This window comes from Macaca fascicularis, chromosome 4 (genome assembly GCF_037993035.2).
Source record: "Macaca fascicularis isolate 582-1 chromosome 4, T2T-MFA8v1.1".
Lineage (NCBI taxonomy): Eukaryota > Metazoa > Chordata > Mammalia > Primates > Cercopithecidae > Macaca > Macaca fascicularis.
In genome coordinates, this window is record NC_088378.1 from 105,664,151 (window position 1) to 105,684,618 (window position 20,468).

At 33.4% G+C, this 20,468-nt stretch overlaps 1 protein-coding gene across 4 annotated transcripts in view; it reads right to left on the minus strand.

The window, feature by feature from the left end:
- ADGRB3 (adhesion G protein-coupled receptor B3) overlaps positions 1-20,468 on the minus strand; it is a 737,861-nt gene that overhangs the window by 145,321 nt on the left and 572,072 nt on the right. For all 4 annotated transcript variants that reach the window (XM_005552615.5, XM_074037708.1, XM_015449250.4 and 1 more), the window contains 3 exons: positions 9,628-9,754; positions 7,913-8,016; positions 3,819-3,921 (listed from right to left, as the gene is read on the minus strand). In XM_005552615.5, the coding sequence (XP_005552672.1) occupies positions 3,819-3,921; positions 7,913-8,016; positions 9,628-9,754 (334 nt within the window). The remainder of the gene's footprint in view (positions 1-3,818; positions 3,922-7,912; positions 8,017-9,627; positions 9,755-20,468) is intronic.

A 20,468-nucleotide genomic window follows, 5' to 3' on the forward strand; every position in this document is an offset into this window, starting at 1 on the left:
CCTTTAAATTCTTAAAGTCCTTTGAAGCAAAAGCAATATATGCTTTTGTCATTAAGAAAAACTATTCTCTGAATTTATGTTTTCAAAACAATCTTTGCTTTCTGCAAAACAGTAGTACCAAAAATAGTCTACTCAGCTCAACAAAAACACTTAAAGGTGTAAAGGAAACTGTTTACAAATAAATAACATTTGAGCAATACAAAGACATCCTGGTTGAAAGTTTAAATACACAAAGAGATAAAAGGGAAATACGACTTTATGAGAAAACTCAAAATATAATGAAGTGGGTTATAATTTAATTTTACAACTGCATTTTAAGAGAAGATATAATAAAATGTACTTGGTTCCTTACTTTGTTGCCAGCAATTGAATATACAGTTAAAAAATTTGAATACATTTATTTTATGCAATGGATTATTTCAGCTTGTTTATATCTCAATTCAAAAGGAAGCAGAGATACTCAGTAGCAAGATAATGAGGTCAATTATATTTCAATAAGCAATTCAGAGAAAGGCCCTCATATGACACTTCAGAACTATTCTGTACATCGACATCAGATACCAGCTTTCATACAAACTAGCCATGACAATTCACTGAAGCAGTATCAAATAATTTCTTCATCAAGAAGCTCTCTTAGATGTTTACACTTTCTAAGATGGGAATACTAAAGCATCAATTAAAACTTATCAGGGAAGTCAAAGATACAAATCTGATCAATGAAAAAATGCCCACAGAAGCAAAGGGATCCTATACAAAGCCAAAATAAAATACTTTAGTCATCGAACAATATTTTACAGTTTCAAAAAAAGTTATTTGTAGTTTATGCACATCATAAGTTTATACAGACAACACACTTTGTACTTTTTTTTTTTTTGAGACACCATTAATCCCAAATACAGTCAAACAGATGTAGTCTTTCACATACCAAATTCTCATATATAAATACAAATAGAGTCAATCTAATTCAACTAATAAAAAACCAGATTATTTCCCCTAGAAAATGTGATATTGTTTTGAGTGACTAAGAATAAAATTCCAGGATTTTGTAATTTTCTCTTCTAATCACTCTAATGTGAATTGTCCTAGGATTGTAAGAACATCTACTCAGAGCTAGTAAAGCAAAATTAATATAGCATAAGGACAAACTAATACTCTCTTATTTTCTTCATCAATACTACCACTTACTACCCACTCCTCCCCAAATGCATCAATAACTATAGCAGCAAAAATTAGCATTAGTCAATCTGAAACAAAACCATTTTGGTTGCAAAACTACACAGAAGCTATTCTATAGTTAATTAGTTGGGGAGAAACTACATCAACCTCTTATTTTGGTAGTAAGTCAATACCAGCCCTTCCTCAAAATAAGAAATGAAAAGTAAACAAAATTTATCTTGTCTTTGATATTCATAATATTTGCAGATCTCAAAAGACATTATTACAAAAAAAAGAGGACATTGAAAACCTATGAAGTTCAAACTGGGCAGACAGAATGTAGTTTTTCGAGATAATTTTAGTTTCTGAATATACCTGGCATTTAGACCTACACAACATGGTAGACACTAGCTGCATGTAGCTATTGAACATTTGAAATGTAGTTAGTTCAAACTAAGATGTATCATAAGTATATAATATACTCCAGATTCTGAAGACTTAAAAAAGATTGTAAAATGTTACATTAATAATTTTATATTATGTCTTAAAATGGTAATATTGTGGATATACTGAGGTAAACATTTTACATTAAAATTAATTTCATCGGTTTTGTTTATTTTTTAAATTTGGCTACTAATATAATTTAAATTACATATGTGACTTGTATTTGTGTCTTGCATTGCACTTCTATTGTACATCAGTGATTTAGACCATAACCACTATGATGTGGAGTACACCTTGTAGAAATGTCTGTTAGTACCACTTGGCTCAGAACTTATAAAAACTTTACCAAACAGCATGAAACAGTTTTAAAAGCATATTTTGTACTGTGGATCATGCAGTTTTTCATAGTCTAAGGAGAGGTATGTCAAGAGTGTTTGGAGGGTAAAAAATAACAGAAAAGGAAGAATGTTTGGTGAAAAAAACTTAAACTCTGAGCTCAAGCTGGCTCTAGCTTGACTTTTTCTGGTTCCTGATCCCAATAAACAATTCCTATTTCAGAGGAAAGCTCTCTTTTTCTGGGTGAAGGTTGAAGGGCAAGCAGTTAAAAAATTGGGACTAGGTATTAACCAGTGTATGAACATTGCTAAGAGATCTGAGGCCCAGCCCAAGTGAACCACCAAAGAGGAAAGAATGACATGAGTAATTTAATAATTCTTTAAGGTTTACAGTCCGTCTCATCTCCTTTATCTCTACTTCCTTCCTATCATTGCCTTGTTTCCCTTTTTCTTTTCACTTACATCCATGTTTACCCTCATTTTTCATTCTGTTGGTTATTTTGTGCCTCCTTCTCTCCCAATTCTGATTGGCATCCCTCTCACCTTTAGTCATTCTCTCTCTCTCTCTTTTTTCTTTACCATGTATTTCCTTTTTAAAATTTGTATTAAATGTTTGTAACATGGACCTGAACTATATTTGAATAGTCTTTACTTTCTTTCAGATTCTTTCTTTTAGAAGAAAAGATATAGGAAATAAATGGAGGAAAATTAAACACTCAAAGACATGAAAGTAATTATTATTTCTACAGGGTCCTTGATGGGGTTGTCGTTTTTGATTTCTCCTTCAGGATTTCTGGCCTACTCTTTGGGCCCTTCCCCTGACCTAGGGCAATGTGGGCCAAGAAGAAACATTCATCAGAATCACTTAAAGCAGCCTCCTAGGTCCTACCCAGACCTAGAATTTGGACTCTTTTGGTGGGAATCACCAGTCTTAGGAACGAAGGTTAGCAAAATAAACAGACTATCCATTATCCTTGACATTAATACATGTCCTATGAATATATAATACATGAAAAAGACCTACTGAAGTGCACATGATTATTTTAAAATGATGGCTTATGGGAAAAATTTTAATTATTCGCTTTAGTATTTGAAAATTAAAAAGCTGAAAAATAACAGGCCTGAAGGCATGTGATTGATTGACAAATAAGTTATCAAAGTGGTGTTTAACAGAATCCCTTTGAGGCAGGGGTAAGTTAACTTCAAATTGCTATTATGGGTTTCTTAAAATACATTTCAGAATAGTAAAGACAATCATTTCTGGGAAAAAACATGGTTATTGAACTCATATAAATTGGTTCATTCATATAAACAGAAAACATACTTTTATATTCTGCTAAGTATCAAAAGACTTTTAGGTTAATCAAAAATTTTGAAAGGCATAGAATCTAAAGTAGCTTTCATCTAACACTTTCTTCAATTATTACCTATGGATATTTTTCAGGTGGATTTTCAAGAGAGATGTTACACTTGTAAGCAATTCATAGTTACTTTTTAGGAATCAATATGTTAATAAATTAGACCAAAACACAAGCCTTCTATGCTATTACAATTAGATCTTATTACCATTAGACTAATGAATCGAAACATGTGCTTTTGATATCCCAAGGTTTTGAACTCATAGAGCTTTGATATAATGTTTAATAAACATACATTTTTACTCTTATGAACAACCTCTCAACCCACAGGAAATTAAGTCAAGGGTATACACTTCTGAACTGGAGTAGACAATGTTTTTATTCAGAAACCAATAAAAAAATTTTGCTTTAAAATATAATTTTGTCAGAAATTCTCCATTTTAGAATGAATGTTTAGATTATCAATAACCAACTATATGCCAAAACATAAACACACAAAAAGAATCAGAATAATCACCAGTCATACCTTATTATGTGTCTGAGTCTGTCCAACCAGTATGAGGATATTGGATGAGATGATAGACAGGCAAAAGTTAATTAGTATTATGGACCTCTCAGATCGTATGTACCTAGCCAGAGAGAGAAAAGTTGTCCAATTTTAAAATCCAACAGAAAGATGAAGAATTCTATATTGTGCAAGTTGATGGCATTCATCTGGAACAATAAGTACTGTAGCACAGGAATATTTACAAAAATAAAAAATATAAAAATAGTTCCTAAAATAAATAATTACTTTTAGAGACCCAGTTTTATAGTGGTATGGCATGTGCATGAGTCCTTCAGAATTTTTTTTTCTTATACATTGGTGGGACAATATAGCAATTCTGATAGAGCCTAAGTTGCCCATCTGTTGTCATGATACACTTTTTTTTTTTTTTTTACTAAACATATAAAACTTCTTGGAAATATGTCAATTAATATAATACCTTTATACACATGTTTGTGTATGTATGTGTATATATGTTTAGCATTATTATATGAATCAACCAACAGAAACTTTGAGAACCAAAAAGAAAAAAATCACACAAATTGTGAAGTATTATTGTTATTTACTAGAAAGATATCATTACTTTCATGAAACTGTGAACACTTTTATCCACTCAAGCATTTTAATGTAATTAGGCTGTTACTCTTTATATTTTTCCTAAATAATTGTTCAAAAAATGAATCTTTATTTCTAAAAATGAATCCAATCCACAAATGATAATTCACTCTTAGGCAGAAAATCACTTGACATATGCCATATTTTACCCTTATGAAGAAGTGTTTATATACAGTCTGTTATATAGTTGTTAAGTGCACCAAGAATGTAAGCCATAGAGAAAACTGCTCAGAATCAAATGTTCTACCAGCTGTTTACCCTGAAAGAGTAACAGCTATTTTGCTTCACTGTATTCTGTGGTAAATCACTGACTGACAGTAACAAAAAGACACTGTTGTATTTGCTGTATGTTTAGGCCTGTTCAATTTCTCTTATAACATGGAATCACATTCTACAGCGGGCATGAGCTTTTCTATGCAGTATTCGACAGGAGTGCCAGTGATCTGGAGGCACTCTGGAAGGTAAAAATCTATCAAACTTCTCTGTCTCTCTCTCTCTCCCTGTCTTTGAAGGCTATTAAGGTAGAATCCCCACATTTCATCACACATTTCCAAAAAGAACACAAGAGTAAGAATAACAATAAAATACACAAAGGAGTTTTTGTAATACAAAAAGAAATTCCCTTCAGTCACAAAACAAACTTAAATGGGACCAACTTAGATCAAATCTCAACACAAAATGGCCTTGGGGTTGCTGAACCTTGTTCCTGTATCATCAGCGCAAACAATAGAATAAACCACACACTGAGATGCTGAAGACATCATCAACTATTAAGTTGTCTCTTTTTTTGTGGTTGGGGAATATTATATAAAAAGTTAAGGGGCTTCATATAATTAACCCTCTGTTTGATGTTAATGGCTTCCATGAAAGCACAAACACACAGACATTATGAAAAGGGTTTCAGTGAAACTTTTTGTTTTGTAAATAGACAAAAATACGATAATGAAATATCCAGAACTGACTAGTCTGAAGTTTTTATATGTTTCTATTTTTATCAAAACTGAGTCCTACTGTTGCCTTCATAATTGCTATGAAATGTCTCAATTTTCACAAATTTCTTTACCATGTTAGATTTTTTTAAACAAAATTTAAGAATTCTCTATGTTAATACGGCGATGACAAGGACATGATTCATTAGTTTTTCATGTAGAAATGTAATTCTGCCAAACTTATCTATAAGTGAAGAGAATATAACCTAATGTATTAAATTTTTGGTGAACATTTCTGATGAATTACATGCAACACCAACAAATTTATAAACAGCCTATTATGTGTAAAATACTTGAGATGCCTGTACATGTCACAACTCTTTAGAAATCAAAATTTCTAAACTTTTTACTTAGAATAAAAGGTGATAGGAACCTAGCATGCTTAACAGCATACAGTAATATTATACAGTACACAATATATACCCTACATGTATAATGGCATCCTTCTAGTAAGCAAGGATAATACTTCACATTTGTGTGGGGATTTAAAATTCAGTTCTCAAAGTTTCTATTGGTGTTGCTATAGGTGTTTATAAACTGCATTTAATTCATCATGTTATCAAGATTCACTTAATGATTCACGGAGTCTTGTCACTTCTTTTAAACTACTAATATTATTTCAATTCTTCTATTTGTATAGAATGAGTTGATGACCACTAACCCTTAGGGATTTAGATTTGTGTTGTTTCTTGGTATTCTCTTCTATAATTCTCAAGTTCATCTTAAGTTTTAATAGATCCTTTGAATTGTTTGGTAATTCTTAGAAAACTATTGTAGTAGTGACTTTCCTGAACTTTCTGCATTAAAGAAAACTGTATTATTGACTAATTAATTGTATGTTTCCTTGATTAAATATACACATCACCTATCCTGAACATGTATATGCTAGTATTAGTGATATGTATTGAGGGGTAAATAAAAGGTGGAATTGCTGCCTGAACCCTAAATGCTGATAAATGGAATTTAGTTCTAAATAGTTCAGTGAGCATGAATTATGTTGCTATTGTGATTACCTAATTCCTAGTCTTTAAATGCTGCCTCATGTTTGAACAACTGCTATTTAAACAATTGTGGTAGAGGAAGTTGTCTACTTTTCAATGTTTATCCATCTTACTTTTGCATTACCGAGACAATGTCTGCTTGAGTGAGCCCTGAACTCAAGATTCTGCTGCCTACAATGTCATGCTTAAACTAAGCATTTCTTTCATTTCCTGGAGCAGGACATATTTTATCAGATTATCCCACTTTGTCAGTGTTTCATTACTAGATAATTCCTTCACAGGAAGGAAGGATTTCCATCATGTACCAGTGCTAATGGGTCAAGAGATACCTATTTTTACTTTTGCATGAAGCATAAAAACTCTTCATAACTTTGACAATTTAAGTATCTGTGACAATTAATTCTTTCTCTCAAAAGAGTAAAAATTATAATGAAGAACAATACATTTTCTTAAAAGAATGAAGTAAAATGGTCTTTTTAAATAAAACTGTAATTCATTTTTCAACTGAATATTTTTTATCTTAAGTGAATAAAGATTAAGATTTCTGAGGCAGAACAATCTACTTTTGCAATTCTAATATTACAAATATTCAGAAAATATTTGGCAATTTTCTATATACTAATATAGTTTAAAATATTTAGATTATTTTTCAATAATAAAAATGGATACAAACATGTTTAACATTTAAAAATTTAAAAATCCATTAGAAAAATCCAGTACTTTGGCCATATGGCTATGTATTTTATCAATATGTGAGTAGACAATAAACTTCACAGGTCAAATTCTTAGTAACACAATCAAAAACAAGTCTTTAAAAATACTAGTCTTTCATATATCAAGTAGGTTCGATTTCAACTATTGTAGAACAAAATTTTTCAATAACTTCCCCTTGTTTATGTATTTTTATGACTTCTTTTAATCAATTTGTCAAAGTCTGACTTCTTGGACACACTCAACCAACAGGCATTTTCTGGAATATAGTGGTATTATGTTAGTGCTTTAATATTATAGAAGAGTTCACTAGTTGTCTGGGACATACTAAAAGCATGTGTTTGAAACTTGAGAACTTGAGATTATATTTTTATAACAGATAAATTAATTTGACTGTACCAGTTAGACTCACAGTCTCCATAGCAATTGGGATAAATAGAAACCACATATAGATTGAACTTGTGGTATAAGAGTACCACGCTTGAGGTAAGCAACTTGTTGAAGGCTACTAACACTTGAAATGAGAATGAAAGTTTACGTGTGTACTGTTTATTTTCTCAACTCAGGCAAATATATAGGAAAATTAGGTAAATACAATTCATTTATTATAGCTCAATTACATCAATTATAACTCTGTTGTAAAAATATTGCTTTCAGTGAATTAAGAAGACAGGAGACATATAATAATTATCACATGTCTTGATTTAACTATGAACAACTAAGCATTGTATTTCAAGTCTATCAATTGATTACTTACCTCCATAATGCTGCATAGACAACTGCTAGGGTAATCAAGGCCAAGCAAGAAAGACCACTGCCTACTATTAGGGTAACTGAAGGTGTGCCAGAGGATTCCATGATCTGTGAATTAAACAAAACAAAAAAGAAACAAATTGGTTTTTAATGAATTAAAATAACTTCTAGACTCAGCAAAGCTAACCTATCACTCAAAAATAGCCTATATAGTTGTTATAGTTACCAGATAGTTACCCATGAATCCACTCTGTTCTCACATTCTCAACCTCTAAAAATACTAATTCCAGCTTCCCCCTCTCTCCCACTGTGAAGTAATAAAGTCATTAGAGTTTTAAATAGTGGATTATGGAATATTACATCCTTATAACTTTTGAAAATCAAGACCTAAAACTACAACTTGGTCAACATTCACATGTTAAATTTTCTCTAGCTGAAATTTGAAGCATCACTCATTTTTCTTTAACTAACTGCAGGTTAGTCATTTCACAATAAGATTCTTGGTAAAATTTATCTTGATCCTACCATTTACAACTCATTATGATACCTATATCTGTATACAGATACTGAAGATTTTTCAAACTTTCTCACTTTTTGACAACTTTATTCTAAGTCAAGTATTCTCACATTTAATTGTACTTGCTTGGCCTCTGAGGATATAGGAGAAAATCAAACATCAAATTTAAAACCTTTAAGTATATTTTGTGACTTTTTTAACGGACAAAATATGTGGAGATAATTATTACAATGCCAGTATCAGTCCCTAAATACATGACCTTGAAAAATAAGCTTTCTATCTTTTAAAACATATATAAAGATTACATGCATTCACTGATCTGGAATGTGTCTTTCCTTGGACACTTACATGACATTAATTAATTAAATTTGTTGGTTTTCATATTATTAACATTGGGAGTTTGAAGGAATACACTTTAAGCGTGTTCTAAAACCTCAAATATGCACATCAAACTGTATTAGTTTTTATCATCAAAATTAGTAAGAAGAGTGATGCTTATTTAGGCCAAATGTAAGCATAATGTCACATTTACCTGAATAATAATTGTTCAGTATTCATTCTGAGTTATATTTCCTCAAAATACAATTGATGAGAATATTATTTTTCTTTCAGACAGTTATGTACAACTGTCTCTTTCAGAAAGTATTTTTGAAAAACCATATACTATTAAGGAATAATTTTACAGTTCCTGACAGCCATGCTTTCATAAAAACTTCATTTGATTAACATATATATTTCTTTATTTATATTTACATCCAAGGACACTTCCAGAAAACCTATACTGAAAATATCCAATGCAGATATGCAATGTGTTTCACTATAGTGTCTGGGGTCTTCATTCTACTACTAACAATACCTTCACAAATTCCCCAGAACATCTTTCCAGCTTTAAAATAAAGGTTAAGTTGACGATTATTTTTATTTGAAAGTTTGCAGCATATTAGTAATATGATTGGACTACATCCTTAAAACTACACTGCAGAAATTTCAAGTTAGAAGACATAAAATTGAGTAGAATTTAGTTATAGAATACCAACTAGAATTCATTCCACCAAGCTACTGTAGCTAAGGAGGAGACGAACCCAATTTTGCCACCCTGCAACATTTTTCATTTCCCCATTTAAAATGCAGTTCCCTGGAGAAACACTAGCCACAATGTCCCTGCCTTTGCATTAAAGCCGTGTTTTCTCTTTGTTACTTACTATTTCTCTAGGTTGCTGAGCCAAAATGGCGAAGGTAGAGAGACGATCACATAAGCATTTCGTATGGGATGCATCGGTAAGCACAGTTTTACATCCCTGGGTGGACCACGTTCCCAAAGACTCGTTCCTGCAAAGGGGAGTGAAGGGGGAGGAAATCGGGATAAATACGCCTGATAGCCAAATCCGTAAAGAAGAAAATGCAGTTTAATTGAGAGAGTCGTCTACTGTAATTCCTGTACAGGAAAAAAATTCTACTTGTTGTTGAACAGGATGTAATTTAGATGCATCTCCAGTAATGCAAAGCGAGAGTGGGAAAAAGCAAGCAGGCAGCGGTGCGGCGTGCAAAGAGCTGTCCAGCGCCGGAGGTGCTGAAACCGGGACTAGGTCTGTCCAGCCCTCTGCGAGGAACAGCAGCGGCAGCGGCGGCAGCACGAGCAGCCGCCAGAGCGTTGGCAGCCACTTCCTATGCTCATCGGATCGTTTCAAATACTCAGGGTGTAAAGAGGCTTTTCATATTTTCCTACCAGCTCTGATTCCCGTCCCATATTTTGGACCATAAATGCTGGCTTTTAAAATGCGGATTTCTTTGAAAAGCCTGACTAAAAGGTTACATAGCTTGGATTGGGTGATAGGATCTTCTCCGCTGCTGGTTAGGGATTTTTCCTCCTTTTAGAATAGCTGCTGTGAAAATTTCACCCTGGAAACGGGAAGCAGCAGCAGCGGCATCAGCTGGTTCTGACTCTCATTGCCTTTGCCTGGTATCCAGGGGAGGGGTGGGTTTCAGACATAAGCTTCCTACTCCACACTTCACTCAGTCCAGCTCGCCTCTGACGTCCTTGACATTTCTTTCCCTCAACTGCTTCTTTGCCCTGGGGCAGAAGCATTAAGCTAACCCCAAGTCCACTAAAACATTTAGAGGAATAACCCCACCCCAAAGTCCAGTAGGAGTGGGGAAGAGAGCCTGGTTCAATTTTCTCTTTGGTGTAGCCATTTAAAAGGCTAAAGCATATGGTTTATTTCTCACCCCAGCAGAACAATAAAAATGGTATCAACCTACGTCTTCTTCGTGGTGGGAGGGATGGGGGAGAACCCTTCCACCCCCAGCTGAACTACACTACAGGAAGAGAGAAAAAGAAAAAAAAATGCTATAGAGCTCAACCAATCAACTTTATTATCATTACACGTGTTCTGTACTGAATGCACCAATTGTCACCTCCCCTCCCCCAGGCATGGAAATTCTCCAGCTAGCAAACCTGTACGTTTGTGTGTTTAAATTTCAAACCAAGTTACTATCTGTGTTAAAAATTACTTCAAAACTTTAAGAGAAAAACACATGGCTTGACGTTAATTTTGATATGGTGCTTTTGATTTTGCTTCCTACATCTCCAAATGCCTGAAGCTATTGGGTTAAATATGTATGCAGTCTATTTCAGAGAGATTTCAATGAGACAAGTTTCTCTCTGACAGTTGAACTTACAAGTTGAGTTACAGAATATAATTCACACTATCCTTTTTTGGTATCTACCAGCAATATATTTTTAATATTCATTATTTGATATCATTAATATTTGACTCAAAATACTCTTAATTACAACTTCTCTGAAGAAGAAAATGCACTGTACTTGAAGAGAGTTAGATAAAAATTATACCTAACTTTACCCCAATACTTCTAAGTATTGGCCATTTTTGAATGTGTTAGGTCTCTTTTCTTTCTCATAATGTCATGCAACCATGCCAATTTTTTAAAAAAACGGTTATACTATCAACTGCAACAGTATTAAACTCTAATTCTCCCTAACTGTAGCAGCGCATCAATTTACTTCATTAGCTGTCTGGCTCTTATCTTCTTGTGACAAACAGTTAAGGCCAAATGAAAAGCATTTATCTCAGCTGATCAAAGTTTAAAGAAGAAAGATACACTTAAGAGAATCTGACATGTTTTAAAACATAACACCGGCATTATTCATACTGGATGGCAGCTTTACTTTAATGCAGTATCTATGCTTTCAAGTGGAGTCCAGTACTTACACTTTTCAATTATGCAGCTATGCCTAATAAATCAATTCAATATCTTAACAAGAAAAATCTTTCTGTAAATAAAACCTCTTAGGGGACAAGTTATATACTTATATCCATGTAATTAGACTTCATTACTCAAGATGATGTTAGCGTCACCAAACTTTGACTGCTACATATGAAGTCTATATTCAATATCATGTTGCTAGATTCTGAAGATCATGTAAATTTTATATGACATGTTTAGAAATGTGATTCCATTTACTTTACTTTGTACAATGATTGCATTGCTGACCTGGCCCAGCCCCAGGCAAAACTGGGAAGTAAGTAATGCTGGTGTTCATGTTTCAGTCCTTCACTCACTCCAAGCATGAAATGCTTCTACTCTCACTGGGGCCCTTTTCATGCACACTTTCTTGAGGCTACATCACCTCTGTCCTTATCATTCTTTAGAACTATATTCCCTTCATTGACTTTATCTGATTAAACTAACGTACAATAGCGTCTGAGTGAGTGAGTACAGCTTAATGTGCTTTCCCAAATTTAAAAGAAGATATATAAAACACAATACTGCATCTGCTAGGAGAAGAGCAGAATTTGGAGCAGGTAAGTAGGAGAGAAAATCTTGAGAGGTGAGGAGGGGGGTAGGTAACAACCAAGTTTTGCATTTCATCACTCCCAAGATATAAGTAAGATGTGTGATATCATTCTGATGATAAAATTTATATTGTTTCACTAAAACTCTTGGTATTTTTAAATCAAATAAAACTCATGAGTTTTTTTTAACTCACTAGCATACATATAACTATTATTACAAACTCTATAGTGTGTGTTGTCTGTATTTTCAAACTTTTCATGGTTTATTCCTACTGTAAAAATTTATTTGAAAGCATGGTACACATGTCTGATTGATTTCAGGGAGTCCTTGTAAAGCAAACTGATAAGTGGCAGAGCAAATGTGAAGCAAAACACCTTCTCCATTCTGCACAGAACAAGATTTCTGAACATGTGAACTATTCCAGCAGTCACCTTATTCTTCCAAAGTCATAGTTTTGCATGCTATAACAAATGTAAATCTGTGCATTATTCTTAATTATGGAGTCTAGTTTATTATCAATAGGGTAAACAAAAAAAGTAAAATATACATGAAAATTAAAGATACAAGAATAACTGATGATATCAGAAGCAAACACAGAATGATGATGCGGGCATATACATCATACCGAAAATCACATATTTACTTTTCATAGTGTCTTATCTGGGCATTAAGTCACATTTTTTCCCAAATGGTTTTCAAACGTAAGTATGTTTGCAGAAATTCCATGCAACCAGCACATTCTTTGTTGTCTACATCTACATTCACCCATGTTAGCTATTAGCTGTCATCTGTACCTCTTTTTCTTCTCCCTATTACTACTGAATTAGCCTGGCTAACAGAAGGAGCCTTTCTGTCCCAAATATTCAAAAGTACATATCCCAAAACACAGAATTATGTGAAAATATAAGACACAAAATCTATTACTTCCTAGCTTAATATTTACTTGATGGCTTTCCCCAATTTCCTAGGAGTCTATATGGTTTCTTTTTGGATCTGAGTATTTGGTTGAGTTTTTGGTTTCATGAAGTTTTAAAACAGGTGTTTATATTTTCTGGCCTTTAAAAGTAAAGGGAAAAAGTTATCAGCTTACTCCAATGAAAAGCTATTTAGTAAAAAGACTGACAGCAAAAATTCATAGGGACACATTTTAAAACTGTTTCAAGAAATCATACTTTTGATCTTTCCAAATACCAATAAAACTAGATATTCCACTTCAATCTTCTATAAAACTGTTTATTCTCTTCACAGTAAATCAGCATGCAAATTATTTATTATGAATAAGTTATACACTTTAGGAATTTTATTAACTCTTGGGATATTAGGAGCACATTTATTCAAAATCAAAATAGCTATAGTAGCATTTTTTAAAAACTTACACAGAATTTCTAACGACACTACCCTCACATTGTATGTGTACTGACAGAAAGTCATTGCTTTCCAAATCATAATAATAGTTAATTTCTAAAATTTAGGTAAATTTATATTACTTTTGGTGCATATGCCATACCCAAATGATGTATATATGACTTTTGGTATAAGTTATTCTCATAATATAGAAGGATTTTTAGTTTAGATGTGAAAATGTTCTCAATTTTGAGCAGGAACACTCTTTGAAGTTAATTTCTACTTTAAAGGACATTGCAAATATTGAGAACACTGTTTTTCCAGCAACTGTTACTATGTCAAAATATGATGAATCATAAAATTAGAAAATTTTACTAGCAGTAACCTTATTGATCATCTAGCCCATTGGTTTTCAACACTTAATGTACATTAAAATTACCTGAAGAGCATTGAAAATTAAACCCTATGATAGGGCTTGGAATATTACTTTTTAAAATGCCCTTCAGATGATTTTAGTGTGCAGTCAGGGCTGAGAACCACTGATCTTTTCCAAACACTTAGTTTTATAGATAAAGAAAGTGAAGTGTAGTTAATTCAGAAACTTGTTTTAAGTCACAGAGTGAGAAGCAAACTAGGCTTTTCATTTCCAGGTGAATTTTTAATGCTAAACTTTTATTGTAATCTGTTTAAAAACAGAATGTACTGAACATGTCCTATGAAATTATAAGATGTAAAGATCTCATATAGTAAACACATATTTTATGATAAAAAGAGTAACACCAACATAAAGCATATATATGCACTTCATTCACTTGGACGAGATTTAGGAGCAGGCACTTTCCCATCACCAGAAGGGACAGTTGTCATCCACTATGCTGGGCCTTGAGTTAATAGCAGTCCCTTCATACCATAACACCGGTGTTCTAATTTGTTATCTAAAAATTAACTAGTTCCAGGAATTCTCTAAACATAGATCTTCCCCCATGCTCCTCTATACCTGTTAATGCTTTCCATTCAACACCATAATATTAGTTGATACATTCACCTTGCTTTCTTTCATTTATAAAATTAATACTCTACATGCCATATTAGAATACTAGTGCTTTTGAGAATTATGTGAACTTTGAATCCCTGACACTGTTTTTCACTTAGTAGTCTTAATAACAAATGTTCAGTTCATGTAATGATTTTTTTTTTCCTTTGAGACAGAGTCTTGCTCTGTTGCCCAGGCTGGAATGCAGTGGCACGATCTCAACTCACTGCAACCTCTGCCACCTGGGTTCAAGCAATTCTCCTGCCTCAGCCTTCTGAGTAGCTGGGATTAATTTGGTAGAGATGGAGTTTCACTATGTTGGCCAGCCTGGTATCAAACTCCTGACCTCAGGTGATCTGCCCGCGTTGGCCTACCGAAGTGCTGGGACTGCAGGCATGAGCCACCGCACCTGGCCCATGTAATGATCTTTTACCTTTTAATGGATGACTTTTAATACTGAGTTTGATCTAAACAGATTATTTTTGTTGTAAATCATTTACTGTCCTTTAGCATATAGCAGACATGTAATCTGAAGAATATCAATAGCTCTTAATAGGGTCTTCTACTTGCTTCGGTCTTCAAATGTCATTTAATGATGAACTCTGTAAGATTTCAGCATCCTGTGGTGATTATGTTCAATTCAACAGTGAGGCTTGAAACTTTACTAACCAGTCAATATGTATTTAGTGAGTGCTTTTCAAATACCAGATGAAGTAGAAGACACATTAACAAAATGTAGTTAGCTTCTTAGAGAAGCTGACAGATGACTATACACAATCTAATAAAGTGTTTTCTGCCTAATTAGTTCTAAAAATTATTCCAGAAAGTGTTGTCAGTCCTATCCTTCTATTTCAAGCCACCATCATCTCTCGCCTGGGATAATCTCTTCATTGGGTTTCCTGCCACTCACCCTCAAGTTTGATTTCAATAAAAAATTCAGAGACATCCTGTTGACAAATATGTAAACTCCACTAAAAATTGTGTCACTCCTTTGAAAACTATCAATGGTTTTTTCTGATCTCACTCAGAGTAAAAGACAAAGGTCTACTTATAAGGGTCCTTATAACAGTCTACAAGGAATTATACTATCTGGTCTCTCATTGGCTCCCCACATTCATCTCCTAACACACGTATATTTGCCAATCACTTCCAACTGCTCTGAGCTCCTTATTGGCCTACCTTGGCATTTTGTGCTAGCTATTCCCTTGGCTCAGAATGCACTCTTCAAAAATATTCACATTACCTGTTTCCTCACATTATGTAGGCTTCTGCTTTTATGTCATCCTATCAAAGATGCTATCACTGACTATCCATCAGTAACTTCCCATTCATAGTAGGCTAAAAATGGCTACAAATTACATTTAACTCTTCCCATCAAGAGGTAGAGTCTATTACCTCCTCCTCTGAATCTGGATATATGTATGGTGACTTGAATCGATCAAAAGAAGGCAGTGGAAATGATGTGTGACTTGTTAGCCTAAGTCTCAAGAGGTCTTAACGGTGTCCACTCTTCTCATCTTGAAGCGCTGCTATTATGTGAGGTAGCTCAGGCTAGCCCTACTGAGGATGAGAGACTGGCAGCAGCCACCAGACATGTTAGTGAGGTCATATACGATCATCCAGCCCCAAGTTAAACTTCCAGATAGCAGCCTCTTTAATTATACCAGATGAAACTAACTGACTGAGCTCAACCCAATAGCTATGCCATAACATTTAAATCAAATAATAGTGGTTGTTGTTTTAAGCCACTAAAATTTGAGGTGACTTGTTATAAAATAGCTGATACACAATACAAGCACTTTCCAAGTGCCCTTTGCCCTTACTCTGATCCATTGTTGCCCATTGCACTTATCACAGTTGATGTATTATATACTTTTCCATCTGTTTTTTGCCCATCTCTGCTCACTAGAATGTACATATCATGAGGACAGGTATATTGTTATGTTCACTTAGGTATTACCTGATTCTAACACAGTGCTTGACACATAGTAGGTGCTTAATAAATATTGGTTGAATGAATACCTGGTAAAATTTTGATCTGATATAGTTGGAGTTTCCTACATCATTCATTCATTCACTTATTCAACAATATTTATTCATCATTAGATATGATGCAGGTGCTGTGCTAGGTTATTGCGTGGACATATTAGATTTCTACTTGGCCACTTTTCAGAGTTTGAGAGCTTCACTGGAAATTATCTCACAGGTGTAGTGTCACTGCTGTTGTGTCATAAAATACACATTAAAACCAAAAATATGTCACTCTTGAGGTCAGGAACATTATTTACAAGAATGGTCATACAGGTTTTATTGCCAGTAACATCTTTTTTGTTGTTGTTTTAAATTGGAAATAGTGAGAGTAGAAAGGAGTATGGTAAGAAATAACATTAAGGAAGCCAGTCTACTGGGTTATAAATATGTATAAGTATCTTTAAAGCATGATTTATTAATAATTAAAGGTTAAAATATGCTACCTGCCATCATTAATTAGTCAACAGGCAAATCAACATCACACTAGTGAAAATAGCTAACAGTTTTCAGGGTCTAGTCAGTGTTAGGTGTTGTAGTGAATAACACACTTTAAAAAATTTCTTACAGTAAATACCAAGGTAAATATTATTGTTATTTCCTCTATAGGAAAATGGAGATAAATTAAGGTCCTGGATCCATCCAGGATCATGAGGACCTTACAGATGAAACAGCCTAGAGTCAAAAGTTGCCTTGATATCTCAATTTCTGTAATACAGCCATGCAAGTCCTGGACTGCCTACCTTTGTTGGTGCTATTTTATGTTTAAAAGAAATAAATGGAGCCCAGAGGTTGTGACTTTCCTAAAGACATCCACCTGGTAAAGGGTCGTGCCAGGAATTGAACTCAAGTCTGTACGACTCCAAAGCAGATTCCCCTTACCCTGTTCTCTCAGTGAGGGCTAGACACAGTGAGAGAGTGCAGCCAAAGTTAGGAACATACAGGAAGAGTACTCAGAAATGGTGAAAGAATACTGAGAATTAATATCTCACAGAAAATAAGTGGAGAGAATTTCACTAAAACATGATTGATCAAAGGTCAAATAAGAAAATAAAAACATGAAGCTTGAAATGGTCACGGTGGGCATGCAGGAGGCCATTGAGCCATTAAGAGCCTTAGGAAGAATAATTTTAGAAGAGGGGTCAGATATAAATTAGATTGCTAGAAGTTAAAAAAAGAAAGCTTGTGATATCAAAGAGTTTATCAACAAAAGTCAAAAGACTGCATGAAAGTCAGATAGCACAGAAAATTATATTTTTGTCAACTATGCTTTTACTTTGAGGTGGGAATCAATCTCCCAACAGGTTACAACGCAGATCGAAACAGTTCAGGAAGACAGAGATCATCATAGGATGTATTGAAGATGAGAAAATAATCTCATAATTTGATTCAGAATAATGATGACAGTGTTAATATTAAAAGGAAGGAGAGACAGAAAGTATCTTCTATTGAAATTGCAAGGGGAAGAGCACAATTGCTCTCTATAAGATGGAAGAAAATTCAAGAATAAAGTTTAATTTATGTCATTTTAAGTCTTTTTTTCTCAGAAAATTTCAAAACATTTGTTTCAACCATTAAAAAATGGCAGACATTTTTTAAAAAGTGACTATTTGAGGGAATAGAAATGGAAATTTGAATAAAACTGAAGAGGAGTACTGCTATATACATTAGTTCATGGATAAATTATATGTGACGTGTTTAATAAAACAACAAAATACATTTTAGTTCTGTATGTAACTAGATTAAGAAAGATTTCCAAGGTTGTTCTTGGGTGTAGGTAGGGGAAGATCCTAAATTATTTTTTCTCTCATTTCTTTTCAAAAGACTTTAAAATGCCTTGAACATTGATCATTTGTTAATCTAAAAGCCATAAAATAATTCATTCTGTTTGTGTATTTTTTCCTTAAAAAAAAAAAAATGTTTATCTGGGCGAGGAACCAATTTTTCGCCTAATATAATTTGCAACAGTTGAGATGCACAACCTTAATAAAGCAGAATTATGGAACTAAAATAGAGCACATTTAAACATATGTTACTTTCCACACTAGTTTTCAAGTGATCTGGACAAAAAGCCACTCCAGAGATGTGACCAGACCATTGTAAAATTTATAACATAGTGCATTCAAGATCTCACCAGTTTATATATCAACTCGCTCACTCCCTGACTCCAATGGCTTTTACTTCACAAACCTTTTAAAAATGATTAATTACAAATATGATACATTTAGAAAAATACACATGGGAAAAACATGGAATATATATTGAAAAAAAATTAAGAGTAATTATCTCAGGGTAATAAATTGTAGGTATTATTGTTTGCTCTGTTATGTTTTTATACTTTTCCACGTTTACAGTGTAACTATATTACTTCTGCAATCTGAAAAAAAAATTCTTTTGAGATTCAAAAAAAAAAAAAAAAAAACCGCCAAGTGCAATGGCTCACACCTGTAATCTTAACACACTTAGGGAGGCTGCAGTGGACAGATTACTTGAGGCAAGGAGCTTGAGACCAGCTGGGCAACATGGTGAAATCCTGACTCTACTAAAAATACAAAAATTAGCCGGGCATGGTGGTGCCTGCCTGTAATCCCAGCTATTTTTGAGGTTAATGTAGGAAGATCTCTTGAATCTGGGAGGTCAAGGGTGCAGTGAGCTGAGGTCACGCCACTGCACACCAGCCCCTGGGTGACAAAGAGACTCTGTCAAAAAAAAAAAAAAAAAAAAAAAGAGAGAGAGATTCAAAAAAATTATGTAAAATAATACCAAACTAACACAGGCAGCTATTTGTATTTTACACTTTTTCCTTTCATTACTTTTGAAATTATAATTACGATGTGTCTTGGCTATACCTGACTGAGTCATGCTTTTAGCATGGGATCATCAGTTAGTTTGCTTTCTAAGTTAAAAATCTGAGCACGTGCCTGCAATGCTACACCAAAATGGAAGGACAATGCTCAAAAATAACTGTTGAGACATCAGTTAAGGGTTAAGCTTAATTCACCAAAAATTCTGCTTCATTAGTTCTGGGATGGGGCCAGAAATATGTGATTTTGATATCAGAGTCATTAGTTTCAAGAAACAGAAATTTTAACTCTTGAGTTAATCATACTTCAAAATTATGATTCATCATTGCCTACATACAAAATGTAAAAATAAGGGTTCATTGGACTTTTATATAGTTTAAACAACAATTTGAGTCAAACGATATTCTTAGAATTTTGAAAATGGGAGTCCTGAGTATTACAGGAATGTTTCTTTGTTAGCTTCCTTAGTGTACTATGTGCAATTTGGGAACTCAAATATTAGTTGCAGAGAGGAAATAGAGATGGGTGGAGTAGCTGCATGAAATATTACTATATGCAAGCACTTTGAAATGAAATAAAGTGATCCCCATAAGAAAAACTGGATTCAATTAAAATGTAAACTAGGAAAATAATTTGTTCACCTTAAACTAAGTGGTTCATAATCATAAATATATTAAACTAACATTAATTTTGCAACAATTCCAATATCACTCATATGAAACTATTGAATTCTTTTTTAAAAATCAATATTTCAGCATTGCAGTGTTCAAAGTGAAAAAGCGCATTCAATAAAAGCCAGCTGCAAATGTTTTGTACCTACTCAATAATAGAAATAAGTACATTCACCAAATCAAAATTTGAAATAATGGCTTCAGCAAATATTAGATAATATTTTCTTTTCATTGTTTTTTTCTTCTAATTGAAATTACTTTAGATTTACTTGTGATCAATTTAAAAAATCTTGCCATTTTCCCATCTTTTTACATGATCTATATGATCTATGAAATAAATATCTTTG